General features: G+C 49.6%; 1 protein-coding gene across 1 annotated transcript; it reads right to left on the bottom strand.

The window, feature by feature from the left end:
- Window positions 1–1,594: 1,594 nt before the first annotated feature.
- On the bottom strand, window positions 1,595–8,512 carry TNFRSF21 (TNF receptor superfamily member 21). Its single transcript, XM_048483112.1, has 2 exons — window positions 7,844–8,512; window positions 1,595–2,114 (listed from the first exon to the last, which is right to left on the bottom strand). The coding sequence occupies exons 1-2, from the start codon at window positions 8,490–8,492 to the stop codon at window positions 1,600–1,602; spliced, it is 1,164 nt and encodes a 387-aa protein (XP_048339069.1). The 5' UTR covers window positions 8,493–8,512; the 3' UTR covers window positions 1,595–1,599.
- Between the last annotated feature and the right edge of the window lie 1,948 nt (window positions 8,513–10,460).

The raw sequence follows: 10,460 nt of genomic DNA, 5'->3' as shown, positions 1-10,460 counted from the left end.
ACACCCTGTGAGGTAGGTGGGGCTGGGAGAGCTCCGAGAAGCTGTGACTAGCCCAAGGTCACCCAGCTGGCATGTGTTGGAGTGCACAGGCTAATCTGAATTCCCCAGAAAAGCCTCCACAGCTCAAGCGGCAGAGCAGGGAATCAAACCCAATTCCTCCAGATTAGAGTACACCTGCTCTTAACCATTATGCCACTGCTGCTTCTTGTACAGATGTATTTCTTCTAGCCTCACTTTCACTTTCCTTTTTTTCCGCAACAAGCAAGACCATGTCTAGAACAATTTTAATTTTGCTTCGCCATCAGAGTGGGCAGATTTGCCAGTGCTGCGGACATCTCCCCTCCCCCCACAGCCAGCCTTCCCACTTCCTCCCAAGGCCATCCACATCTTCCCCCTCACCTCCCCCTTCCATGTTGCCAGCTGCTTCAAGTCACAGAAAAGAAGCTCACTCATCCTCTACATCATCATTATAACTCCATCGCGACATAATAAGAACAGAGTGTGTTTGGAAATAACAAGCCTCTTTGTCTTTTGGCGGCGGCGGCAGCAACAGCAGGGAGTGGGGTGGGGGGAAGAAAGAATATCGAGTCAAAGGCATGGTCCCCTTCTTTAGCAGTGTGTGGTCTAGGGAATTACTTTGCTCTTTCATCTTTTGGGGGAGGAGGTGTTATTTTTTGGAACAATAATATACATAAAAGTGCAGTTTAAAGGCTAAGCCAGCAACCTTGACTACCGAATGTAACGAGAGCTGTGCCTTTAAGAGTAAGCATAGGTGCCTTTAAGATCTGTGCCTTTAAGAAAAGCTAATGGGCAGAGTCAAGAGAACTGGGCCCAGAGAGTTCTCTGCAGAAAAACTGCATGCCCAGGAGGGAGTGCTTCCTCGTGTGTAAACAGAAGAACGCAAGGAGAGCCCACTACAAGCTCACTGCTTGAGGAAAGAATTCCATGCATAATGGGCCGACACGTACAACTGTCCCCATCCTACAAAATCAGAGCAGGACATACAAAATGGTATACTGCATTGAAACACTGTATAAAGCTGCTTGGCTCAGTAAGACAGTTCTGCTGTCACAAGAGTTTCAGAGCTGGAAGAAATCTTAGCAGGCCATCTACTTCAATTTCCTGTTTCATACAGGAAGCCGCGAAGTTACAGCAGTTCCAAAAGATGGCTACCCATCCTCTTCTTGAAGTCAGGGAGAGCCCTCCCACCATTCCCCCAGGTTGCCAACAAAATCAGACATGGTAACTGAATCCTATGTCAGTCTCTATGGCAGGGGCCTTGGACATTCGTAAACCCACAGACCCCTTTCAAAAATGTGACAAAGGGTTGCGGGCGCAACAACAAAATGGCTTCCGCTGGAGGAGGAGTCAACCACGAAATGTCAGAGAGTGAGGCTGCGCATAATTCTCACAATAACTTTTCAAATGAAGAGCAGAGGCTCTGTTTAACAAGATACCTTTGGCTCTGCACAGCCAATTTCTAAAAACACTGGGCGAGCACCTTGAAGGGTGTTGGCAGGTATCATGGTGCCCCTAGGAACCACGCTGGGGATCCCTGCTCTATGGCCATAATGATGCCACGGGGTTCTCTGGATTTCATTACTCACCGTGCCCATTACAGTTGTAGATCCACTTCTCCCTGTTCAGGGCTGGAACGGAAGATTTTTTCACCACAGACTTCTCCACGATGAGGCTGGGATCTTGCCGGGGGCCCTTCTTGAGAGTCCGTGAGCTTTTGCGGACGCTGCAGACCACAATCACCACCAGAACAAGCAGCAGCAACAGCACGATCATCCACGGCAAGTGTTCGTTGATATCGAAATGCTTGTGAGCAGCCTGCCGTGGAGGGCCTCTTTTAGGGGGCTTGTAAGGAATACTGGATTTTGCGCCACCGCTCATTTCCAGGGATGGGTGTATTTTCAGAATGGACGTGGCGTGCTTGTGGTAATGGGCCTGCTGGTGATTCATGGGCCTCGGATACTCTGGAGAAGTCGCATTCTCAACTACGGACTCGTTCTTCGAAGTTGCGTTACTAGGGCCCATCGGCTCCATAGCGTTGGTGTATAGGTTTGGCGCAGGAGTAGCAGAGAAGTTGGAAGCCGAAAAATTCACACCTGCAGAACACACACACAGTGTTAGAGGAAAAAGTAACAAACTTATAATTTGTGTGCTCCTAAAAATGGGAATCCCTCAGGCCAAGATGGCCTTCAGGTCCAATTAGGATGAATATCCTTCGCTGCTCTGGTGCACAGTGGCACCGGAAGTGTGCTGGGGCAAGAAATCTTGTCCTGACGTGCTTCCTCTTTGCCGTGCACCAAGAGCGGAGATGCGCCAAAAGAGGGCAAAAGATCTTGTTCCAACGTGCTTCCTCTTGGCAGCGCACTGGTAGAGGAGGCGTGTCGGGGCAAGATTTCTTATCCTGACGTGCTTCCTCTTGCCCCGCGTGGGCATCTCACTTTCTACGGGGAAAGCGAGAGCACTTCTGGCGTGACTTTTCACGTCAGAGTGGGACGAGGGCAGGAACGGTCTGCAGTGGGTAATCAGCCTTAGATTCTAAAACACTTAACCCAACACTACCACATAACAGCTACCACATAAGAGGCATGTAAAAACAGTGTACAAATCAGAGGCTTTTCTTCCCCTTTAGGACTGAGCTTGGAAGAAATCAGTTCTATAGATCTGTAGCATAAGCATTCTGTGAACAGTCCTCATTGGCAAAGTTGTAACATCACAATGTCCTTCCTCCTAAGAAACATTACAATTCCTTATGAATTTGTTGTTCTTTTCCATTAAGTAAGGTTCCAAAACAACTTTTAGTTTTATATAGAGGCCATTTTTTTTAGTGGATGATCTACCTGAAGCAGAGGTCAGGTGTGAGAAGCACAGTAAAGAATATCAACAGGTGACTCAAAAACACAGAAGGTGGGAAATTGAAAAACAGCAAGAAATGCACTGGGGCATCTTCTGTTGTCACATCTGGCTTGGCTCCAACTCCCCAGGATTGGCTGTTTCCTGTGCTTCCCCCCCCCCCCCCACACACACACACATCACTGATGTTCACTAATACCAACAACTGTGGCAGTTACTAACCATCTTCTACAGGATTCCCAACCTTTTTCAGTTTACAGGAATGTTTGGAATTCTGACACAGGGCAGGGGGGAGCAACTTCAAATGGCTAAAGTAAGTGGGGCACCGGGGGGGCGCAGGTGCCAGGGGGCGCCGGGCACCATTTTCCCCTGGTATGCCTCTGCCCCCACCCCAAGCCTCACCTTGCCACCCTGCCCCACCAGAACCCTCACTTTTCCACCCTCCCCCATCTCAAGCCTGTTTAACCCTCCCCCACCCGTACCCACACCTTCCAACCTTCCCCACCCCAATACTCACCTGCCAACGCTCCCCCATCCCAACCCTCATCTTTCTGCCCTCCCACCTCAAGCCTCTCTGTTCCACCCTCCCCCACCCATACCCCCACCTTTCAACCTTTCCCCACCCCAATGCTCACCTTCAACCCCTTCCCCCATCCCAACCCTGACCTTTCTTTCCTCCCCCATACCAAGCCTCACCTTGCCACCCTGCCCCACCAGAACCATTTTTCCTAGCTATGCCTCTGGGGGGTGGCAAGCAGGGGCACTGGGGGGGGGGGAAGGTGGGGGTGGCAGGAGTGTACTGCCCATGGGGTACCCTGAGATATGAAGAGCAAAGTCAGGGGTACCCCGATGTCGAAAAAGTTGGGAAACACTGGTCTAAGATATGACCAAGTAGAAGAAAAACCTTGACATTTCACAGAAACATAGATTCTCATCCAGTACCTCTGCTCTGCCTGCACTTTACCTGGGGTGCAGAGGAGGTGGTCCCCTGCCGCAGACCTTGCTTCCATAGGTATTAGGCACTTCTGCTTTTGGAATAGTGGTTAAGAGCAGGTGGACTCTAACCTGGTGAACGAGGTTTGATTTCCCACTATTCCACACAAGCAGTTGATTCTTATCTGGAGAATCAGGTTTGATTCCGCATTCCTCCACATGAGCAGAGGGCTCTAATCTGGGGAACTGGATTTGTTTCCCCTCTCCTCCACATAAAGCCTGCTGGTTGTCCTTGGGCTAGTCTCAGGAGTCTCTCAGCCTCACCTAACTCACAAAGTGCCTGTTGCGGAAGAGGAAGGGAAAGAAGTTTCCAGGCTGCTTTGAGAATCCTTACGGTTGAGAAAAGCGGCGTATAAAACCAGACTCTTCTTCTTCTACATAGACCCCAGGTGCAAATATGTGAGAAAATGTGCCCTGCAGCAAAGGACCAGCCTCACAGTGCTGGAAGCACGTAGGGAGCGAAGTTGTATGACCCAATGCAGCGTCAGAAATGAATCTGCAGGCCATACAATTCCTGATCTCCACTCTGCCAGCATTAACTTGTCCAGCGGGTCTCTGGCTCTTGTCAGCAAAACAGGCCAAGGGAGGTTTTGTAGTAGCCCAAGAGCTGCGTCACTTATGTGCTCACTGCCTACGGTTGCGGGTATCTCAACTGCTTTGTTTCCAGCTGACACAAAGTGGACCCGACTTCCAGTAACTCCACAACTTTCTTACGATAAAGTCGTTAAAAGGATGGATGGATGGATGGATGGATGGATGGATGGATGGATGGATGGATGGATGGATGGATGGATGGATGGATGGATGGATGGATGGATGGATGGATGGATGGATGGATGGATGGATGGATGGATGGATGGATGGATGGATGGATGGATGGATGGATGGATGGATGGATGGATGGATGGATGGATGGATGGATGGATGGATGGATGGATGGATATTTATTATTACGGCCTTTTGGCCAGCCAATAGTTTAAAATCAGAGTACATGTGAATACATAGCACTCCACTTATACAAAAATATAATATAAATTAAAATCCATTATAAAATCTATTAATAAATAACATTAGCTTCAGGCATTATTACAGTCCTCATCACACAGTGCAGCTCTTTGTTTTAATAAGGAACTACGCTTGTTGTGTACCAATATACAAAATTTAGCTACCTTCTGTGAAACGGCAGAAACACGATCTTCTAATAATATTCTTACAGAATTCGTATCTGAGTTATCTATGAATGGAGTCATTAAAAGGGATTTTTAAATTCTGATATTGGTGAATTGGGAAAGGCTTAAATGAACACCTCGTTATATCCTAATATCAATTTCAAAGCTAGCTAAAGAATATTGTAATTCATTCTTCTCAGGCAACTGTTCACCTGTCAAAAGCCTAACACAAAAGGACACGCAATACCCTTTGGTAGGACCAGGGAGGAACTGATTTAAATCAAATCAATTTAAACCACTATTTACATCATCAGTCAGTAAGAGTTGATTTAAATCATGGTTTCGTGCATAAAGACTCGTTCTTGCTGGTATAATCTTAATATTTACAACCAGATGAAGGTTTTATTTTTTTAAAATATAAACTTTTTGAATTAGTTTTACAGTTATATTAAAATTACTAATTTGGTTATACCATTAGAAATACATAAATAGATAATTGTGAAATTATTGCAAGGTGAACTATCTCCCATTTCATTTAGGCCACCAGGCCTTGAATTTCTTTGTTGCAGTTTTTGTATTTCGTATGCCAGCCTACCTTACCCATAGGTAGAGAAACTTCATTAAAATATTTTCAACCTGTGACTCTTTTATGGGCTGCTGCCATTATAGATTTTCTCTTCCAGGGAGAGGATAATATGATAAACTTCAGGCTATACACAGGAAAAGCCCAAGACTTGTATAATATTCTGCTCAAAAGGTTTCACTTTGATTGTTACTGCTTGTCACACCCTTCTCCCACTTAGCTGCTTGTGCAGATCTATTCCACTCCAAACAATCTTGTATTCCTTTAACTTCCTGAAACTTAAGAATTAAGGTGTTGGTTCTGTATACATAGATTTGCAAAGGAACAATGGGATTAAGGCATTTTTCTCCACTCTATATGTTTATTTTATAATATTTTTACAATGAAGAAGAGGCATGTTATGTGAGAAGAGGCAGGAATAAATTCACAGTTTTGAGAACTGCAGAACCAAGCAACTGTGATAGTATCTTCTAGATGGAAAAACTGCCCAAAATAACTTTACAGAAACCTCTGGAAGAACATGACATTGTGAAGGGATTAAAAGAATTAATTTACCAAAAAAAACCCTAAACACTGCATGAATATACAATATCATGCTACGTGATTAAAAATTCAACCTTATTTCATGTTGAATAACCTTTTGACTGTAACATATCCAACATAAAAAACTATTTAAACTATCCTTAGAAAGATTTTTCCCCTCAAAAAGTATTTCATTTAAAAAATCTGATTAATTAAAAAAAATTAACTTAAATGTTTAAAAATCTAATTTAAAAATCATTGATTTTTATCCACCCTGGACTAGCCAATGTGTTGCAAAATGGTACGAAAACTTTTTGAGTTTTCAAGAACTTTTCGTGAGGGACTTGGGACTGCATCGTCTAGGGAAGAAGAGACTCGGCGGAGTGGGGAGCGTGACTGCCCTGTCACAGTATTTGAAGAGCTGTCACATAGAGGAGGGCAGAGAGCTGTTCCTGGTGGTGGCAGCAGATAGGAATCACAACAACGGGTATAAATTATGAGCTGGAAGGTTCTGGCTGGATATTAGGAAAAATACTTTTGCAGTAAGAGTAGTTCAGTTGTGGAATCAGCTGCCTAGGGAAGAAGAACTTCAAGCAGTGGACACTTGCCAGGGATGCTCTCAGCTGATCCTGCATTGAGCTGGGGTTGGACTAGATGGCCTCTATGGCCCCTTCCAACTCTATGTCTGGCCCCATATGTCCCACGTCGGTCCCTGAGCTCTGCGGAGGCCAATCTGCTGGTCATACCCACCCCCTCTATGATGCGGCTGGCCTCCACCAGGGCCAGGGCTTTTACGGCCCTGGCCCCTGCCTGGTGGAATGCTCTCCCTCCAGCTGTCCGGGCCCTGCGGGACCTTAATGAGTTCCGCAGGGCCTGTAAGACTGAGCTATTCCGTGGGGCCTTTGGGGAGACCAGCTTCTGATGTGGGTGCCCAAAACATTCTGAGAAACACTCTGAGACCCACTGTCCCTCTTTCTAAGAAGAGTTTTAATAGCTGGATGCCATCTATTTTAAATCTGAATTAGTTTTGATAATTGAATGCTGCATTTTAAGTCTTAATTTAACTTTGTATTTTGTTTTTATGGTTTGTTGATGTTGTACACCGCCCTGAGCCCTTCGGGGGAGGGCGGTATAAAAATGAAATAATAAATAAATAAATAAATAAATAAATAAATAAATATGTTTCAATGGCACTCCAGAGTGGCAGCTGACACTCTCCCAACTGGCAGATTTTACATGCATCACACATCAGCCTCAGATCAGAAGTGTACAGCCTAGAGGGGCATGGGGTTACCCATGTCTCTGGGTGCATGCCTTTTTGTCTGCCCCCCACATTAAAAAAAGGCACGTACACCAGCCGCACACTGCCGAGCCCTGACCCACCCGCCTCCCTGCAGGCCACCTCCTCCCATCCCCAGGGGCAGCCTACAGGGAGGCGGGGAGTGGGGCTCGGAGGTGGGCGGCAACCCCCCCTTCCCGAACCCCGCCTCCACGCAGGCCAGCTTTTACTCTCCCCAGGCTCTGGGGATGGCAGAAGACGGCCTGCAGGGAGGCGGGGGTTGGGGCTCGGGGCGCCTGCCCCAGGCCCCGCCCCAAGCCCCACTCCTGAGTGCGGGAGGCACAGGGGAGAAGGTGTTGTCCCCGGGCGCCACTCCCCCCGATACGCCTCTGCCTCCGATACAAATGCTCGGCGGCGTTTTCTATTTACCTTTTGGAGGAGAAGTCGTAGAAGCAGCTTTCGGAGGCTCCTTTTCCTCTTCCGGACCGGAGGAAAGCCCAGCAGCATTCAGGAGAGAGGGCGGAAGGCCACAGATGTTGTCTGTCTCTCTCGTTCCTGGCTTCAGCACCACCCTGTTCTTTTTGGAACAGTCTGTGAAGGCTCTGCATCTCAGGACGCTGGAAGGCACATCAGAGAAAGTGCCGGGAGGGCACGGCTTACACCGGACATCTTCCGTGTCGGTGCCTTTCTTTTTCAAGCCCCAGCCGACAGGGCACTCGGAGTAAAGGTTGCAAGTGTCACTGGCTAGGAAGCGGCCAGGCGGGCAGGAGCATTCGCGGTCGGCCCACGCCCTGCAAGGTGTCCTCTCGACCATCAGCCGCTGACAGGGCTTCCTACAGGGGTGGCATCTCTCGATCCCATTCTTGTGCTTGGTAAAAGTCCCACCGGGGCAGTCGCTGCACTCTCGTAAGGTCGTGTTGGTGCAGTGCTTAGACACGAACGTTCCAGCGGGGCATTTGTCACAAATCAGTTCCCTGTTCGTGGCCCGGTCAAAGTGGCTGTAGGTGCCAGAGGAGGGGCTTATGGCATTGTGCTCTGATGTCAGCTGTGACTGAGCATCCGCAGTGCTGAGCAACATGAAGCCCTGGGGAGAAAAAGCAGGAAACAGGTCAGAGGCCGGCGCAGCGAAACAGACCACGGCGCATCAGCCCATCAGCTGTTAAAAGCCCATTCTATTCTCCCCTCTCCCACTGGCCCGCTCAAAGGTGCTCACAGCACAGGGTGGAAACCACGAACATGCTCAGCTGCCTTACACTGAACCCAGAGGCATAACGGGGAGAAATGGCAAGCGGGGGCAAAACTTGCTCTGGACGCTGCCCCCACACATTCCTCTCACCCACCCACGTTCCACTTACCTTTGCAAGCCTGCAGGGTGGCAGGACCATGCCTGTCAGTATCTTGATGTCTAACTGTGTGTGATTTGCAATTGTTTTCCTGTTTCCCTCTTCCCTTCCTAGCAATCTCCTGTTAGCAATCTCCTGGCGCCAGCCCATCCTCAAAGAGGTGTGAAAGGTTCCCAGGTCCTTTGTAGCTTTATAGTAGAAACTGTAATGGACATTTGGTGTGGGGCGAAACGGGGGGGGGGGGATTAAATGAGCTAGCTCAGATCCTGCTATACATTGTTACTCTTTGTGTCACCTGGAATAAACTGCTTTTGGACTTTCCTACAGTCTCTGCTATTTCCACGTTCAAGAGTCTGACACAGGGAGGCCATGGGGGAGGTGGCCGGCAGCTCAGGCAGGCGCCACAGCGCCTACCTGGGCCACCCACCTAGCCCGCCCGTTGTTGGGCCCTGCCCTCTCCGGCCTCCCTGGGGAGGACAGGAGCCAGCCTGCAGGGAAGCCGGGGTGGGGGGGTGGGGCTTGGACAGGTGGCTTGCTGTGGAGCCACAGCCGCAGGTCGGCTCCTACCTGAGAGCCCGCCTGCAGCCACAGCTCAACCATTTGCCTGAGGCCAGCTCTTGCCTCCTCAGCCTCCCTGCTGACAGGGAGGCCGGCTCTCAGCAGGAGCCAGCCTGCGGCCACGGCTCAGTGGCAGGCGGCTCAGGGGGGCACCGCAGCCACAGCTAGCCTCCCTGCCAGCAGGAGCCAGCGTCACGTGCCTGCCTGAGCTCCTTGCCACCTCCCGGCCTGGCAGGGCTTGGCAGCAGGTGGCTCAAGTGGGCGCCACAGTCAGCATTCCTGTTGCCCGGTGCCCCCCACATGATCAAATGGTGTGCGCCCGGAGACATGAGATACCCCATGAGTGGAACATCACTGGCTGAACCAGACCACCATTCTGAGTAGGCCAGCATTGCCTACTCTGGCAGGCATTGGCTCTCTCAGGTCGAGGTCTTTCACATCACTCACTACCTGGTGCTTTCAGTTGGACATGCCGGGGACTGAGCCTGGGACTTTCTCTGTGCGCAGCAGAGGTCCCACCACTGAGCCCCGGCCCTGCCACAGAGAGAAAGAGAGGGGGCTTTCTCATAAAAAACTGGCATTTGGGGAGTTGTGATCTTCTGAAGCTCCTCCTATTCACTAGTGATCTGTACTTTGGATAGCTACAATGACACATATGAACTTAAGGTATGGCATGCATATGTACTGAGGTGTGTTTCCCCCACTCCCTTTCCTTCTCCTGGCACCCCAGCAGTTACTGACAAACTGGGGGAGGGGATATCCATCCACGAAGTGTAGTAACAGGCATTATTTTTCAAAATTTACTTCTCAACAATTCTGTTTGTCAAAATTGCTGCTTACCAATACTCAGTGGTGGGATTCTAACCCAACCACTTACCTGGCTGCTGCGCCCTCCCTTTCTGATGTTGGGCTGGGGGGAGGCAAGGGAAGGCAGTGGCTGCGGCTTGGCCCGCGTGCTGCCGGGGCAGCCACCCAGCCACCAAAGGGGCCCGGCTTTTTCCACCAGCCAGTTGGGGGAGCCAGCCAGCATCTGAGTGGGAGCCAGCCAGACTCTGAGTGCAGCTGCCGGGGGGGGGGGCAGCTGAACAGCCTTCAGGGGAGCCCTCTTGCTCCCCCTCCCCTGGGGTGGTGGGATTCATTCAACC

This window comes from Sphaerodactylus townsendi, unplaced genomic scaffold (genome assembly GCF_021028975.2).
Source record: "Sphaerodactylus townsendi isolate TG3544 unplaced genomic scaffold, MPM_Stown_v2.3 scaffold_674, whole genome shotgun sequence".
In the NCBI taxonomy this organism is placed as follows: domain Eukaryota; kingdom Metazoa; phylum Chordata; class Lepidosauria; order Squamata; family Sphaerodactylidae; genus Sphaerodactylus; species Sphaerodactylus townsendi.
This window is presented reverse-complemented; position numbering and strand designations above follow the sequence as displayed.